General features: G+C 40.5%; 1 protein-coding gene across 4 annotated transcripts in view; it reads right to left on the minus strand.

Annotated features, from left to right (window-relative positions):
- Piwil4 (piwi like RNA-mediated gene silencing 4) overlaps positions 1 to 18,639 on the minus strand; it is an 85,966-nt gene that overhangs the window by 22,487 nt on the left and 44,840 nt on the right. For 3 of the 4 annotated variants that reach the window (XM_063256216.1, XM_063256215.1, XM_013151135.3), the window contains 7 exons: positions 18,137 to 18,215; positions 14,554 to 14,685; positions 13,309 to 13,523; positions 8,487 to 8,608; positions 6,717 to 6,797; positions 5,007 to 5,204; positions 3,438 to 3,549 (listed from right to left, as the gene is read on the minus strand). In XM_063256216.1, coding sequence (XP_063112286.1) covers positions 3,438 to 3,549; positions 5,007 to 5,204; positions 6,717 to 6,797; positions 8,487 to 8,608; positions 13,309 to 13,523; positions 14,554 to 14,611 — 786 coding nt within the window. In that variant the 5' untranslated portion in view covers positions 14,612 to 14,685; positions 18,137 to 18,215. The remainder of the gene's footprint in view (positions 1 to 3,437; positions 3,550 to 5,006; positions 5,205 to 6,716; positions 6,798 to 8,486; positions 8,609 to 13,308; positions 13,524 to 14,553; positions 14,686 to 18,136; positions 18,216 to 18,639) is intronic. The other variant, XM_063256214.1, reaches the window with a different exon arrangement.

Raw genomic sequence — 18,639 nt, forward strand, 5'->3', positions numbered from 1 at the left:
GAGAGAGGAGAAGGTCCCAAATGGGTTGCCTCTTCATTTAATATATATATATGTCTTTTTCCTTATCGGTACTGGGGATCGAACTCATGACTGTCTGCTTGCAAGGCAGGTGCTTATGCTGCTGAGCTAAACCTCCAGCCCTTCATTTAATATTAACAAATACAGAACACAGGCATTATCATTATCCCCTTCAAAGATGAGAAAACACTGGTGAGAAGTTAAACCTTCCCAAGGCTCCATAACTGGAAACCAGCACAGCAAGGATTTACCCCTTCTCTCTGCTGGTTATACCACTGAGTACTGGGTCCCTTGGCTGGTAAATCAGGAAGGTAGAGTCCAACAAAGGGCCTTGATAAAAATGTTGAAGTAGGAAAGTCCCAGGAAACAGCTCAAGCAAAACTGGGTAAATTTCAGGAAAAGGGTCTTGTATTTAAATGGAGCTTGGCAAAGAAGTCCACTCTCAAAGCTGCTATCTGCAGGTAAAATTTATCTTCTCCCTTGCCCCAACTTTCTAAGAATTTAAAATACTTTTCAGGTTAAAATAATGTCTTCTACTTTGAAAGCTAGATAATAATTAGTGTTCCTTTCCGGGGACAAAGAGAAGAACATTCTAAAAGTTAACACAATTTTGTTTCACTTCCTTCCTATTATGATTGTATATGCACCACAGCTCACCACAAAAAAAGTAAGTGGGTTTTTTACTATGAGTTCCTGTTTGGGAAATCACAAGTCCTAAAATATATCTGTTCAAACAAGAACTATTTTAAATCATGCAGGAAAGAAACCCAAATGTTTAACAAACTGTGAATTTAATAAGAAAACACAGAACACATTAAATGCACAAGATGCTTTGCTAGCCACTATGCATTTAGATTCCTGTTCTAGAAAATAAATTCTAGAACCAATGTGATTCATGCTACAGGTACACAAAGAAGAACGTGTGTGAAAAAAAGCAAAGTCAGCGAAGACAGCACAAAAGAGGTGATACTTGACCTTGAAGCTACCATTTGACCAGTGGTGGAGAAAGGCTTTACATATAGCCATGAGGTCTAGCAAACATGCACAAACACTGGGGACCAGCGAGTGTCTAGTGAGTGGGCAGGGGTGATGGCAACATGGCTGTATGGTGGGATGCCAAGAGAGAAGAGGCTAAAGGGTTAGGATGGTGTCAAACTGTGATGCCAGGGGAAGGAAAAGGCTCCACTGTCTGCCTTGGGCCAAAATGTACCAGCATTGGGCGAAGGGCTCTGCGTGCACCATTATCTTGTTCAATGGTAACATTACACAATGAAGGCAAGCAGGAATGGTGAGATTTGGTAGGTCACTCATCAGTCTACTACCGTAGTGATCTGCCCAAGTGACACAGCCACATTCAGGACTTTCTTAGTTCAGCTTATGTCCTAAACCACATTTCCAAGCAGTACTTCTGAAGGATCTCTCCAGCGGCAGTGGAAATGGTGTGCCATTGTGAGAAGAGCTGGAGCAAGGGCACCATAAGGGTGACTGCAATATCTACCCCCCGGAGGATGCTATGAGGGGTTCTGCACCCCTGCACCGGAACAGGCTGGAAAGGTAGGTGTGCTTTCCAGAGATTTCAAGCATTAAAGGGGCAGAACTTATCCTGGTGACAACTGAATGGAGAGATGACAGTGAAGAGGAAGAAAATAAAATGGTTACCTGAGACACCGAATTTCTAAGGGGAAACATGAATGGCAAAGATTGTAAGTTCAGTTTGAATTCTTTGGTCTGAGGGAATAAGATGAATGTGTAATTTGAGAATGAGGGCAAGGCAAAAATATTGGAGCAGCCTCAAAACACAAAAGAGCCTGTTTGAGAACCATGGTATATAATAGCTCCTTTTAAAGGGGAAGGAGTAAGGAAAATAATCACAGAAAGCTGAGTCAGAACAACCTGAAACTTTGTGGAGAACCACAAACGATGTGACCCAGTAGTGAAGGGAGGCAGGGAGAAGCTCGGGCATGGAGGAGCAAGGAGCGGTCACAGCGTCAAATGTTCATGAAATGGTTTTCGCTATAATTACTCTGCTGAGTAGAACAACCACATTTATTTCTCCTAAGACTTTGAACTCACTAAAAGATCTCTTTCTCGGTCCTCCCTGGCCTTTGGTAATAGTTTTTCTGTTTTCTACTTCTATGAGCTCAGCTGTTTCAGATTCCACATATGAGTGAAATCATGAAGTATCTGACTTTCTATGCTTGGTTTATTTCATTTAACATGTAAGGCACAATGTACAAGTGTGCCAACATTACACTGTATGTCATAAAGATGTACATTTATCTGTCACTTAAAAATAATCACCCATAAGGAAAAAAATGCCACAGGAAGTCGCTCAAGATGAGCGGCCTTTGTAGAGCTGTTTCCATAGCAACAGAGCTGGATACCAGACTTACTAGTGTTTTCAGAAGGAAGAACTGAAGAGGGGCTTGGAACTAGTCTAGACAACTTCCCAAAGTTGGCTACAGATAAAAAGAGAGCTTTTCCCGAAGGTGTAAAAGATCAGAGTTTCTGCTTCTGTTTTTTAATACATCTGTGAGATTTTAGAGACCTAAATGATTACATAAGAAAAGATGCCCATGAAAGGCACGAAATTTGGAAGGTGGAGGTGGGAGACCTGTGCTAATGAAAATAACACTTCCAAGACCAACAGGAAATCCCAGCAATCTTGACTATCTACTATTACAGCAGTAAGTATTTCTTGATCATCTATTATATCTACTATGTTAATCCTGCATATCCAGAAATAAAAAGCTGGAGGTTTTCCCCCAGAGAGCCCACACTTTAGGAAGAAGGCCAAACCATTCACATCCTGCCTGAGATGACCTAATTCAGCTGGTCTAGGGCAGGGAGCCCAGGAACAGTGCCAGGGGCTCCCTTGAGAGTTGATGGCTCAGTACTGATTTGGTGTTAGGTTTGTCAAGCTGTAAAAAGGGACCCAGGAAGAGGAAGTAGAGGGTGTGAAAACCCATAGGGGAGAAACTGAGTAAAGGAATCACAAAAGGCCAGGACAGCACAGAACGGGAAAGGGACAAGACTGAATAAACACGGGGCTGGAAAAGTATGTGGCCGTGGAAGCTTGGGTAAGGAACCTGTATTTGGTCCCTACTACAGCACACAGCCGTGGCAATGTTTTAAGTTTGAAAGTGACACGATCAAATGTGCACTTACAGAAGATTATATGGACAGCAGGAGATGGGGGGGGGGTCTGAGCCAGGGTGGGGACAGAAAAAAGCAGTAAATCAGAGAAGTACATGGGAGGCAGACTTGACCTGACACTTTGGGGAACTTGGTGGATTAGAAAGGAACAGAGAGCAGGCGGTCGAGTGTTTGATCCCTGGTACCGATAAAAAAAAAAAAAAAAAGAAAGGAGCAGAGAGACTTTCTTGAGCCAAGAGGAAAGGAGGAAATAAAGTTCTTACCTGTTTATAATAATCTACGTAAGTGATCTCGGAACCATCCCGCCTCCAAAAGGTATGTGTCGGTTTCACAGACCAGTCAATGTCATCAATGCGATAGGTTTTGTTATTGTACCTAGTGAGTTCAAGAAACCTTTTTAGAAAAGTTTTCTAAATCATCTCAGTTAAATAAATACTTCATACTTTTATTTATTTATTTTTTTATTGGTACCGGGGATCGAATTCATGACCGCCTGCTTGCAAGGCAGGTGCTTATGCCGCTGAGCTAAATCCCCAGCCTCTACTTCATATTTTAAATTCAAAATATAAGATGCAATCTGGAATGTCAGAAATATAGAAAACAATAACACAAAAATAGTCTTTTTTAAAACTCTTATCTGAGAAGATAATTCTCCGTCTTTAGGAGGATCATATTTCAGAAAAACTCACAAGAAAGTCATTTTTTTCTCATTGATAGACATGGTAATTTGAAGTAAGTCATTAGTAAATATTCAAATGCCAAAACATTGCTCGAAACTGTCTTATTAGCTTCTGGGGCCTCTCAGATTTTTTTTTTCAGCTATTTTTGTGACAAAAAAAAATCATCAAAGTAGGCTGATCAACCAGGTAGTGTGACATCATGCTTAAATCCTCATCTAGGGTTGGTCCATAGCAAACCACAGGACGATTCAGCTAAGATCACTCTAGTGCCTTCTCCCCTCAGCACTGCATAGCCTGGAATGAACTATGAAGTGCCCCAGCATGAGGACAGAAAACTCTGAAGCAGTTTTCTCCAGAGCTCTCAAGACCTTGCAAGGTGTCTGTGAAAGAGCACAATAATCTAATCTATCAAGATCATGATACAAAAAGAAGGAGGTATCTTTCCAGGTACTGTGGAACTCAACCAGTACCACTTCTTGACTGTATAAGCTAGAAAGAAAACTTTTTGGATTAGCAGCACTATATAACAAACTTAGTACTCAGGGAGTCACTGAATCTGTCCGAGTTTAATTCAATTCAATGTGTGTTGAGTGTAGATTATGTATAAATAAACCTAAAGGTTTGCAAATAAATAAAAATACATTCTTAATCTAAAAAACTTTGTATCATACAGAATTGAGGCATGGACCTCAGGTTCTGTCGTATAGCACTAAAAAATGTAGTAACGTGACTGTGAAGAGGTGAGTCTACCTACAATGCCAAGAGAATGGGCAGAGGGACAGAAGGTAATAGTGCACACCTTGTGGGCAGTCAAGGCTCAGAAAGGTTATAGCTGGGTTATGTGGAGGTTGAGATTTGAAAGGCAGAATTTGGGGTGTGGGACCCAGACAGAGGCCCTGAAGCAGGAAGGTACAGGCTGTTACGGGTTAGAACAGGGGATGGGGATACAGCAAGGGGTAATCTGGAACCATGTCAGCCTACATCAGTGCAGGGTGCCACACAAGGAAGTCTGGCCTTGAGACTGTTGACAACAGTCAGGTCTACTAAACACATCAGCAAATGATCAGACCCATGCTCCAGTGCAATTCCTGTTCCCAAACACCACAGATGAATCATGCTCCTGAGAAAATTTATTTCTATGAAGACTTTTACCTTGTAAGAACAACAAGTCCTATCAGCTGTTGCTCACATGTTTGGATGAAGCAGGAGATGCCAATTTTGTAGCAGAGGTCAGTCATGAATTCCAAAACAGTCTCATTCCGGAGGACTTTATAACTCACATCAGCACCAAAGAGAAGACTGCTTTCAAAGTGTGATACAGAAATAGCAAACCCAGGCCAAAGGGATAATCTTTCAAAAGAAATAAAAATAACAAGAAAAATTAACACCCCAAAAAACAATGAACTTTTTTTTTCAATGGTGATTTCTCATTTTAATTCACCAGGTCTGATCATTTCTTCTTTCGTTTGATTTCTTCCAGTTTCTGATTTTAAAACTTTAGTTACTTTCAGCTGGAATGTCTTTAAACATGTCTGTAGATACCACTTAGTACCATAAAGCAAAATTTCTCAGCACTGGCACTATTGACATTTGGATAATCCTTTGGGCTGAGGCAATTTTTTGTTAGGGGCTATTCTCTGCATTGCTGGGTGCTTAGCAACATCCTGACCCCTACACACAGAGGCCAGGAGCATCCCCCAACCTGTGACAACCAAATATGTCTCTAGACATTGCCAACTGTGCCCTGGGAGACAAAAGTGCCCTGAAAGAGAACCACAGATAATACACACACACACACACACACACACACACACATATTACTATGTTTATGGTGATCTGTTCCCATGTGGAAACATCTGGTTTGGAAAAGAATGCCAACTCAAAGGTGAAGGCTGAGGACAGATTTTGTAAGGAAAGCAAGAAGTGACACTATTTACAGATATACATGTGAAACTGGAGCCCAAGCTACAGTTCCTTTCTACCTGGTACGCAAAGTCTGTAAGAAGCTATGGAAGTGACATGAAAAAAATAGACAAATATTCTGAAAATTACTTTGTGGCTTTAATTCACTGTGATTCTAGGCCAACCTTCAGAACAAGCATTTCCTGTGGGGACTTTCAGCAGTTCAGAACAACCCTAGACCTGTGAGAATTTCTTATCTAAGCAGAGGCACTTGACAGGATGAAAGATACCACACGGAGACCACTCTGACTCACTAAATAAACACACGGCAACCCTGTCATTTTCCTTCCACTAGACAGAAGGCCTCACACTGCACCCTAATTTTCTATCCCTCCTGCACTTCTCTGTCTGTGTTTCTGTATTTGAGTTACCAGTTGCCTCTCTTTCACTTGAACATAATATTTTGGCACACTGCACACCAACCAGTTCAACGTAGAGCTGAACACTTTCCCAGCAGCATTGAGTTCCTGGCCCAGGGTGGATACACTGCAGGTTTTCAGAACAGTTCTACCATTCTCGAGGAAGGTCTAGGTGGCTTCTCTGACCTCTGCTCATCCTGTGATTTCATGTCAACCACCCTGGCTGTGCTGATTTCCTTTCAACAAAAGCACTAACAATATGCTGTAATGGCTTTTCTCTTTTAGTACTACTTCCTAGACATAGAAAATTCAGTTTCTGAATTCAGTGTAGAATTTATGACAATGATCTTGTACACTAATATAAGAAAAGTCTTCTGTTTTCACATTCACCGTTCTATTAAAAACTCATAATTTATAAAACTCCATTTTATTTCCTATCTCAGAGACTCTCATAGGAGGCATAATGGCATAATATTGCATCATAAATTACACTGTCCACAAATAACCATTTCAGAGAAACAGAAAATACATATAAACCTACTTGTGCTGGGGAATTTCCACTGGCTCTGAAGGCTTATAGAAGTTCCGTCCAATTTGGTACATAGACAACATTTTTAAGATCCTGAAAGTATATCATTTTCAATCTTTGATAAAAATTACTCAGTTACAGTATAACTCTAAGTTTGTACCCATGTTGAATATAAAAATACACAGTAAGTGCAGAATTCTTTCTTCTTACAGCACTGGAATATGTAGATACTAAATACATCTGAGTATACACAAGCACTATCACTTAACAATTTAAGAATGATACCATTGAAATTACCTTTGTCTGTCTGGGATTGGCTGCAGTGATACATATGTGGTCAAACACCAACTACAACGTGACATTCTGGTTGTCCTATAAAGGGCAGGCAAGCCATGTCTGAAATGGCCTCTTCCCCATTTGGAGAGAAGAATGCTACTTCTGATGAAGCTGCTCAAGCTCCCCAGGTGCTCCCCAGTAATTGTGACAGCTTCTTCATCAACTAAATCTGTTATCTCCAGGACTGGAGACATCACCAGTGGGAGGCTGTGAGCGCAGGGGGAACCAGGAAGTCCTGAGTGTGAGTCAGCTATGAGCCTCTTTACCTCCTGTAAAATGGGGACTTAACAGTATGTGCTTTAGGGCACTACGGTAAGATAAGACACAAGTGAAAAAGCTTCTTCCACAGAAAGTACTCTCTAAAGGTCAGTTGGTTTAAAACAGTCCCCTCTGCCGGGGATTCAGCTCAGTGGCATAAGTGCCTGCCTTGCAAGCCCAAAGTCGTGAGTGAGTTCAATTCCTGGTACAAAAAAAAAGCCTCAGGCTTTCAAAACAGTCCCTCTCAGAAGGCATGAGGCAGACTGACTTCTAGAGCTGTTAGGCCAAAACGAACTGAGGCCAAGATAGAATTGAAAGAGACTGGACAAGACATCTGATTAGAACTAGAAAACAGTGCCTGTTTGTGGGAAGTTCCTTTGTGCCTTTACTATCCAGCAAAACCCCAAACTTTCCCATCTCATGCCCTCCAGAGGCTGCCCTTAGCAAAGGGCTGGCATCTGAGGCTTGTGAGTAGCTCATCTTGATGAGCCACATCAGCAGCTTGTAGAAATGGTTCACGTACTTTAGCATATCTACTTGTCAACTAAAAAGCTTGCTAAAAATGTTGATTTTCAGGCCTCATCTTTAAAATTTTGTTTACTAGGTCCAGCAAGCGACCAGGGAGGCTGCATTTGACCAAATTCCACCCTATATCCAAGATGACTGGAAAACGCAATCCTTGGCCATGGAGATCATGGAGGAGCTTAGGAATCTAAGCCTGCCTTCTGTCCGCCATGTGCATGTGACAAGGGAAGGGCCTGAAGGTAGAGCCATGGTAGAAACCAGCTGGCAGTGACCTTCTCCACCCCAAACCAACCATCCAGAAGAGCAAATCCTGCAGGTGACACAATCAAACCCAGCCAGTGTTTAAGTCTGGGGGTTGTAGAAAGAAACAAAGGAAAGGAAAAGGACACCCTCCCCTGCTCCCAGCAAGATGACAACAGCCTTCCCACTCAATTCTTTATCTCAGTCTGGATCACACCAGATAAAGACAGCTTGTGCCAAGCAGAGGCCACGATAGATTGTGCTACACATCACTGTCCAAGGACATGAAAGTTCATGAAAAATTGTCCTAAATGGCACAGCTGCTGGCACACTGCCTACAGAGCGGTTGATCATTTTAATACCCACGTTCTATCCTGCAAGGTACCATGAGCTCACACTAAATTCCCATTTAAAGCTCCTTACTTTCTGAAGATGATGTTGAAGACTTGGATGCACGTGGGGGAACTTGATGGTAGCTCCCTGGTTAGAGTAACAGTCATCTTTACAGTCTCACCTCTTTGAGTTTCAGCTGACAATTCTGTGACCTGGGAAGAAAGGTACTTAAAATACATTCTACAGGTTATGCTCAAGTGTCCATAATACAGCTATTGTATTATAAAATCATCCTGATGTAATATGCATTAACAAAACTGCAGGTGTTAGTATATGACTAAGAATCTAATCATCCTGTTATTTGGAGGAGGTCTTTTCCTGTGTCTTGCTAATCCTAAAATAAGAACACATCTCCCTACTCTGCAACTCTTGAAGGAGAATCAAAGCTAGACTCTGGTTGAAAATTCTTGACCCTAAGAGAATTCCAGAACAGTATATCTTGCCCTTTTGTGGGAAAAAGGTAGGAGGAAGATGGGTCACAAATTACTTTGAGTCTGAGAAAAGTTACATTCTCTCAACAATATCTCACATATGTGACACCACAAGAATACATAATACCCATTTTCAGGGGATTCACAGATGCCCAGAAGCCTGTAACCCCTTCCAAGCTCAGGGACTCCTGTGACAGCCTCTCATTAGCTTATTCATAAAGCAGAAGGGCAGATGAGAACACAAAAGCCAAGGAGATGGGTGAGGGTAAAGAAGAAAGAAGGCAAAGACAAGAGAAGGGAACAAAGCGGTAGAAATTAAAACAGATAGGAAATCTGATTTTAAAAATTTGTAAATGGTCTAGAGAAATCCTTAGGCCTCTTATAATCTGAATGATGTTTACACAAGACTGTGTAATGAAAGTGTCCTGAATCAGACCAGACTCAGTGTTTTTTAAATAAAAGAGCTCATGTAAGTATCATATTATCTTCTTTATATGAGAAACTGAAAGAATAAATAAGGTCTAAAATGTATCACAAGTATTGTGAAATGGGAACAAATTGTTCAAAAGGAAAAAGAAACCAGGATGGATGAAAGGGGAGAAGATAGTAGGTAAAAGGGAAAAAATGCAAGTCAGTTAGACTATTAATGTCTCCTAGTTCATTAAAAATGAAGGTTGGGGGCTGGGGATTTAGCTCAGCGGCACAAGTGCCTGCCTTGCAAGCAGGCAGTCGTGAGTTCGATCCCTGGTACCGATAAAAATGAAAAAGACCAAAAAAAAAAAAAAGGGCTAAAAAGGAAGGTTTGTACTATCGACTGGAGAAATTTTTATGTCCACATCTTGCACCCTGAGCAACTTTAAAGATAACAACATGCAATATATTAATTATTGTTACTCTTTATTTTGTTAAGAAATTTTGTTTGACCTCTTTACCATAAAATAAAAAAAAAATTAAGAGAAGAGAGTTTTTAAAAACTCAAAACTCAGTCAGTAAATATCAATGAGTGATCAGGGATTTTTTAAAAAGGTAACAAATTAGAAGTCAGCTAATTAGCAAGCACTTTATAGATTCTGTGCCTACTTTCTATAGCTACAATGTAGTTTAACCATTTTTAGGTTGAACCAGGAGGCTCCTATGGCTAGAACCCATCACTACATGTAAACAAAAAGAAACAGAATCTTTCACAAAGGATAAAATACTGAACTGAGATGATTTCTTGCCAAAGATAAAGTTGTACAAAATCAGAACAGATGATGAGGAAGAGCTCATCACCATCAAGGAAAGTCTGATAGGCAGGAGGGGTACACAGATCTCAGATCACTGCAAGAACCTCTAAACATAAGACTAGGGGACAAAGAACAAAAGGATGTTGCAACAAGGAGTTAAAGGGAGACAGTAGCAGGAACTGTGTTTCCCAGCAGCTACCCAAGATCAAACTCCTCGACACCCTGCTTCCTTAAGCAAATACCAACTGCTTCTTGACTTCCTACATCTGATCTGGACCCACACCCACCAGTCTCCAGGTTATGAACCTCAGAGTGAACTTTCATTTCTCTCCTATACCCATGATGTAATCAACTGACAAGTGTCAGTATGCAAATGATATCTATGCAAATGATATCTCTATTTTAAGCTGTTCCAATACCGCTGTTCATCATAGTGTTTAAGGGCATACAATTTAGAATCAGAAACCCCGATCTCTTCCCTTTTATGACCAGTGTGATCTACAGCAAGTTACTTCAACTCCTTCAAAAGCTTTAATGCTTTTCCGAATCCTAACGTGGGAGTGAACTGAATTTACATGGCAGGACCATGGAGCCTAAATGGGTTAAGGCATGGAATACCCTCGTCCATAGCTCAGACACTGAAAGGCTGTGTAAGTAGCAACGCTCTGTGTCTTTCTTCAGATTTTCTTCTGCTATCCTGCCCAGTCTATTCCATTGGTACTTTACCTCTCCACCTCTTTACGTAAACTTTCAATAGAACTTGATAAGAGTAACTGTAGCCAGCACAGCTCCTATGTCTCATGAAGGCTTCTGTGGTCCATGTAGCACATGTTCTTTTCCTTAGCAGGACAATTAAAATCCTCTCTTGTTCTGGGAACACAACTTCCATCTCTTCTTAGTTAAACCCAAAGGACCAAAAGTTTCTAAAGTACAGCCTTCAATTCCTATCACTGTGCCTTTGCCCTTCTGCTTAGGAATCTTTTCCTCCCGTCGACCATTTAACTGATCCAAATCTTCTCTAAGAAACTAACTTTCAGCGCTCACTGAAGTATCCTGCCAGGAATGACGTTGCCTTTCATGAAGCTCTATATGTTGACCTTGAGCAAGATAATTAACTTTTCTGAGGCGCCAGGAGTGATGAGAGGAGTAAATGAGATCATGCTAAAGAACCTGGCAAAACAAGAGGTCAACAAATACAGGCTGGCAGGCAACACAGCAGCAATGGAGTAGCAGCTGCCCGTGGGACACAGGTATAGAACTGCTCATGTCAAGACAGATTCGCTGGGGTTAATCTGGAAAACAACTAAGCAAAGTGCCCGCACTTAGTAGGTGCTCATTAAATGTCAGCAGAATAAGAATACTAATTCATAAGGTACTTATTTCATCCTACCTTATAATACATTTATTTACAACTTTGGTAATATATTGAAAGTTTTTTAGAAGAACTCTGTTTCTACCATGGGGTAACACCCTGCAGAGTACTCAGTAAGCCTCCTTAAGCACATGGGGGTGGCAAGTAGGTGTAAACAATGGCCGCCCCAGCTAGTTATGGATGCACGGATGGTGTCTAGAAGATAGCAAAAGGCCAGGTGGCTGAACAGGGCTTCCAGAGCCCCATTATTAGGGAGTAAATCAGTGATGAGGCTCTTTCAACTATCGTAAGCCCCCTCGGAAATGGACAGAGGAATGGTAAGGGTACAGAGCTAAGTCAATATTGAGGCTAGAAAAAAGTGAGAACACCCCTATCATTGTTAGGACACGTTCTTCTTCACTGTAACTAGGTGACAAGTCACATGTTGATAAGAAATATGAGGACACTTCTGTTTAAACCGAGTACCACCTTGGTCTCAGAATAAAATCAGCAAGTCTGATTTGTTACATGCTATGCTTTTGTAGTTTATTTTGTTGCCCGTGTCATTAGACTCCACCCTCAGCAACGGAATTGGGTTTGAAACAAATTACATGCTCATTCTGAATGAGAAATGAGTAGTAGTGACCCATTCCTAGCACCTGCAGGGTCACATTCCTCCATTTTGGTGAGGTACAGCTGAAGTAAACTACATTCTGCAAGAGTAGTACAAAGTAATTTTAACATATCTAAGTCTCTGAACTATGACTACAAATTATAAAAAAAAGATTTTATGATAACGATACAGTTGAAATACCTCAGTGAAGTGTGAGAGTACATCAGCATGGTATCCACATCTAGCCATAGTTGAACAAAGTACTAAAGAACCAGCCAGAACTTTATAGTGAGTAAAAATGCTTCTAACTTTACAGGTTTTCTAAGCTATTAGATTTACCATATGACATAATTTTAAAGTTCCACATCCACATAAAATCTTCACTTAAGTTCTATATACTGCAAGGTCTCATAAAAAGACAAAGATGGCAAAAATGCTCAGAAAATCTTTTCTTGAGGAAATGCTCAAAGGTTTAGTTAAGCCTAGAAATTTAAATTTAGATCTATTGTACTGGTATCATTTTGCCGGAAATATTGAGTTAAAGGATTAAGTTTCCTGTAGACTAAAAGAATAAAACTTGAATCCCATGCTTTGTTTTAATGTTTTGGGTAGAAACTGGTTCCTTTTTCTTACGGAAATTTTGGCTTAGAATAAAGTACACGATAACAGTAATACTAATATTTTTATTTTAGGGTTGAAAATTAAAGGTGTAAAAAGCATAAATATGGAAATATGAAACATGCAACTGCCATTTCCAATGGTCACATTTTAAAAATACTCTTAGAACTGATACCAGTAACTCATATTTCATATGATGGAGCAAGTCAAAATACGAGAGTGCCAGACACAGCGAAATGTGAAATTATTTGTACATACAGGCACTATTTTGCAGGAGCAAAAAAAAAAAAAAAAACTGAATAAATTCAAAGTCCTGAAGCCATAGTCCAACTGATATCTCTTACAGGCTTCTTTTATTTCAAAGAAAAAAAATCTAAAAAGGATCCTTATTTCAAGGGATTATAGAGCTCCTATTTTTAAATAGGACCACCTTAATTAGGAAATCAAGTAATGATGAACCCTTAATTCTCAAGCAAAGGATAAGAAAGAAGTGAATGAAACAGTCATTCCAATTCTCAAAAAAAGCCAGTCTTTTAAAATACATATGTACAAGTATACATGTATATGTACACACACATATATATATATATTGTTAAAAATAACCATGAAATACCTTTTCTTCTAGTTTTTGTGAGAGAAAAAGGACAGTACCATCGAATGCTTTTGCATGGTTAGCAAATTTTCTGTGATTATAAAGCAAAGCAATCCTCAGCCTTCTGGATGCTAAATCTGGAATATATGTTACATGGTACTGATAGAGTTGCCAGTCCTGAGGCAAACCTAAATTAAAGAGATTGGTAACCAGCTTCACAGGTATTCCACTGGAACCTAAGAAAGACAAGTAAAAAAATATTTTTCACCAAAAAACCCCCACATTAATACTAATCACATCATTTAAAGTTCATTTACATATGCATAGCATTTCCTATAAATGGAGGATTTGATCAATGACACCAGATAATCTCTAAAACTTGTAGCCTGGATAGTGCCATCAGGAGAGTAAAGTGGGATTGTGTGTGAAACTGGCTTCAGAAGAGCACAAGAGCCGGCACTGACATTCTTGACCTTAGGAGGAGAAAAGCATTTGCGTTCAACTACCTTAGACTCCTCCCAAATCTCCTTCTAGTTTTGATTCTAACTCACATCAGCTGTAATAATGGTCTCAGATACTGTATCATGCCACTTTTAGATTACAAAGAAACTGCCCAGTTCCTGCCACAAACACAACCCCAAACACCTGGAAAATCCAGTTAAGCAAAAGTTAACTGTATGTCTGAAAATTCTGGAACAGTTCCATCATTGGTCAGACAGCTGTGCAAGTCCCACATATGATGGAAGGAAAAGGTGGAACAGAGGAACTGTGTATTTCCTGCACGAAAACAGACAGAGCCTGGGGCTTCTTTCTGCAGGCACATGGAAGCCATATGTGCTTCTAGGAATTCTTTCCCTCTACAGAAATTTTATTCACATCCTGAACACCTACAGGACAAAACTGGGAAAAGCTTTTGCAAAAGTGAGATGTAAGCAGGGCACAGAAGTACACAGCTATAATCTCAGCATTTGGGAGGCTGAGGCAGGAGGACAGAAGTAAGTCTGGGCAATGCAGGAGTTCAAGGCCAGCCTGAACTACATAGTGAGACCCTGTTTTTTTTTTTAAAGGAGTAAAATGTAGCTTTAAATAACTCATTATTTCTATTAAAAGATGCAATTAAGGCTAAAATATCCCAAGCCTCTAGACAATGACTTGAACATAAACACATGTTGAATATCTATTAACTGAGTATAGGAATGTGTTTAGAACTAGCAATTCTAATTCCTTGGTAACATTAAAAGACTAAGTAACATGCAGAGTGGGTACCTGTTTTGCAGTCTCTCACATGTGCCAATTTCTCCCTGGTACAGATATTCAAGTCCATATAGTCCCGTCTTATTTTCACACCTTTTTCTACAATGGTACTTTCAACATCACCAGAAGATACACCCTTGTTACCTAAGATATGAGGAAAACACAATAATATCTCATTTTTCATACTAACAATATTCTAACCATTGTATCAAAAATAAAAATGCATCCACAAGCACAACTCAGGTGCTTATACTTCTAATTAAAGTTCCGTGTTGGTGAAAACATTCATTCATGATTACACAGCAGTCGTTAGCCTACAAACTGAAAAAGTGGAGAAAGCATGGACTGTTAAGAAATAGAGATCTTGAGATAGTCCTAACACTGATAATGCAAAATTTCTCTTCTTAGCTCAGGAGAAAGCGCCAACTCCCTATACCCACTCCGCTGCTATTTATAGGGGACTGCTCTCACTCATTTCGTTCTTGGGCAACACCCTGAAAGCCTCAGGCTTGAACTGTCCACACTGATTTCTAAAGACAGAAGCTGTTATGAATTAAGAACTGGTGGTCAACTTAATGCCAGCTGGATTGCATCCGCATGGCACTGAGCGTAGATGCTCCACCTGAGGAAAGTTGCCAGCATAAATAGAGAGGTGGAGAAGAAGGAAGGTGTTAATGCATTGTTGCATTGAGGCATTGAGGCATTGTGGGTTCTCCTACAAGTTGCTGTTTGAGCCGTTGGTTCTCCTGGAGGAGCTCTGGTCCTCACGTTGAGCACTGCTTCCTGGCTCCGGAAAGGAAGACGTGTGCTGCTTGGTCTCCAGGATGAACTTGTCACGCTAGCTTCCTGGCAAGAACTCAACTGTGCTTGTCATCAGAGGAACTCAGGGACTCCATGTCACTGAGGATCACTGTGGTGCTTTTCAGGACAGCCCTGGTCTTTCTTGTGAGTGTGACTTCTTGGCTCCAGCGTAGAACCCTCATCCTACCAGCATAGCTCCTTCACTCCACTGGCATAGACTTTCTGGCTTCCACCCCTGACCTTTGGGCCTTCCCGGCATGGATCCATAAAAGAGACTGGCATGAGTCCTTCTCGTGGGCTCTGGACCTCCAGTTGGACTCATGGGAGGCAGGGTCTTCATCTGGACTTTTGTGGGACATTGCTGTGGGATTCAGGCCCTTGGCTATTCTATGTCTTCAGGGCTGTGGATAGATTTCCTGCATTTTCTTGTGTTAACTCCCGGTGACCATCATAAATAACATTATAAACTCCATGTCCTGATTCTAATTGTTCTCTGTGTACAATCCTAACTACAACAGAAACTAAATCCATCACTTTTCCTAGTGGAGAGAAAAGAAACTTCCCAGGACACTGTAGTCACTTTTTATGGTACCCAGAAGCTTGAAAGCCAGTGTTTTACCTTTGAAGCTTATCATTGTTAGCTTCTAGAAAATATGAAATTAAATTCCCGAAAGTGTCTTCTGTTTAAATGAGTGTAAGAAATCAGGTTTTTGACTGTGTCTTTGGCAGTCTGAAGATAATTGTCTCTTACCTTCAAGTACTGATAATTTTCTTTTATAATTTTTATTTTTATCAGTACATTTGCAATATATAATGATTACATTCATCATGAGGAGTCAGTATACATAACATTACACATCTTACTTCTTTTTACATCTCCTTCACCTCCCTGAAGATAATTTTAAAACATCAAAATGAAGGATAGTACTCCAAAATAGTATAAATAACAGTATTCTCTGGGACTCTTGACCCACCCTGTGATACACTTACTGTGTGAAGTTCCCCCAAATGGCACTGCCACCTGCTCCAAAGTTCTGCCTGCACCCTTCCTAAAGCTAGAGGAATATGAGTTTCTCAAGAAAATTACAAAGTTCATTTAATTTTTAAAAACTGAGTTAAATTAAATTTAAATTAAAACCCTTACCAGACTGTCCATACCATTCACTGATTTTTTTTTATTTTAAAGAGAGTAACATTAAACACAACAAAACAGAACATAAGAAAGCAATGTAAGAGACACAAATTTCAAAGCAAGACAGAGATCTTAACTATCTATTGTATTGTCTCTTGTTTTCCAAATAGTTGTTCATGACTTCACATACAGAGAATTCACACCAAACAACATAGTATAGAACTGGTCTGAACAAGATGAGGAAGGCAAATTCACTAATCTTGGTTTCAAAAGATATTGGATGTCTCTAAAACTTCCAGTTATCATGGAGTATTGGCTGTGAGGGGCTGGGGGAGAGGAGCCTAGGACTTATTATATAATGAATGTAGGGTTTCAGTTTTCCAAGACAAAAACAGTTCTGTACAATAACATGAATGCACTTAATATTCCCAGGCTGTATATTTAAAAAGTTTTGTTATATATTTTTTTGCCATGATTTGAAGCAATAAAAAAAATTTCAATCACAGAATAAGGGGTGTTCATCATTTGGTGTTCACAAGAATACACAGCAGATTTGGAAAGACATTCCCAGAGCTGGGATACCGTTTGAGTGTGGTAGAGTGCTGGGCCCAGCACGCTACCTCTCAGGGCAAGTCTGTACTCTTGCACACACTCAGTAGTGTGACAGGGAGAGCACATGAACAGGGCTTGAAACTCTTCCATGAGCAGCAGCAGAGTCGGACATGTGATGGTTATGTTACCAGGCTCTCCAAGCTTGGGAGAAGCTAACCTCTGAGAGATTACACATTTAATAGAAATCAATTGCTACATTTCATGGTCAGCTTAAGGGACATAGCTAACAGGTTTCACCCAGGGTTATGGGCTGAATTACATCTCCACCCCAAAGAGTGAAAGCTGAAGACCCATCCCTCACTCTTCACCAAGTAACTGTATTTACAGCTGAGTCTGCATAGCGGTTACTAGGTTAAAGTGAGATCGCTGAGGTGGCTTCTGAGCAGTATGACTGGTTTCATAAGGTGACAAATAGGACACAGAATGCACAAAGAAAACATCGTGAGTCCAGGGAAAGGGGAGCTAACTACAAGACAATAAAAGAGGCCCCAAGAGGAACTAGCCCTGGCAACCCCTTAATCTCAGATCTCTAAATTATGAGAAAATAAATTCTTGCTGTTTAAGCCACTTTTTCTGTGCTACTTTGTAAAGGCAACCCAAGCAAACTAATATTCCATCAGATATGGCACCTCATACTGTCACTGTGTACGGTGACAGGTGAGTGTCCTCAGATACATGTGGCTTTACAGGGAAGAGACCTATACAATCACATGATGGTGTCTGTCCCAGGTGGGGAGGGAAGAAGACAGCTAGAGCTTTTTTGTCACATTTCTACCATACCTACAAGGAGATAGCACTGACACTTGTAAAGATTTCTGGAATACATTTTCAAAACTCTTCAATAAACAAAGAATCAGAAAACTGGCTTCACTGACCCTGTGGATTCCCACCTACCAAGCTATCAGGAAATGCAGGAGTCCCAAAGGAACACGATGAGGGGACTCACTCAAACAGAGGAGAATGGGGTGCTCAAGAAGCCAGCCTGCTGTTGTCAGGCTTGGTGACGGCAGGGAGGCTGCCTGGGACTCAGGAGGACAGAGTTGTACTTACAATGCTGCAGAATCCTGTTTGTTTCCTCCACGCTGCTGCTACCAGATGCTTCACTGTCACTAAGGTCAACTGGTGTGTGCTAAAATGGGACAAAAATGTTCTGCTCAGATTTAAGGTAAGTCACAAGCCAAAAGGTTATCACACAGCAAGAACAATATCACACACAAGTCATTAGACAAGCATGATCTAGGGAAAGAAAGAGTTACTAGGTAAAAGCCTGGTGAGACAAGAAGAGAGTGTCCATTCCAGACAAAAGAAGGATGAGCTATAATTTTCCACACCCACCCAACTACTTTTAGTAAATGTGAAGAGGCAAAAATGAGATAGATCCTTGTGCTCAGGGAGCTCATCTGAGAAAAGTAGCACAGGTGTGTGTGGGTTTTATTTCTTCATGGCCCATGGGCATGAAAATAAATACAGCCCAGAGGACAGGAAACACCAGCCCCAAAGGATGACTCTCCTGAATAAACTAGACCAAAATTAGTCCACAAAACAGGTGGGAA

Source organism: Cavia porcellus, unplaced genomic scaffold (genome assembly GCF_034190915.1).
Source record: "Cavia porcellus strain 051 isolate PalLab524CR breed Dunkin Hartley unplaced genomic scaffold, mCavPor4.1 scaffold_9, whole genome shotgun sequence".
In the NCBI taxonomy this organism is placed as follows: Eukaryota; Metazoa; Chordata; class Mammalia; order Rodentia; family Caviidae; genus Cavia; species Cavia porcellus.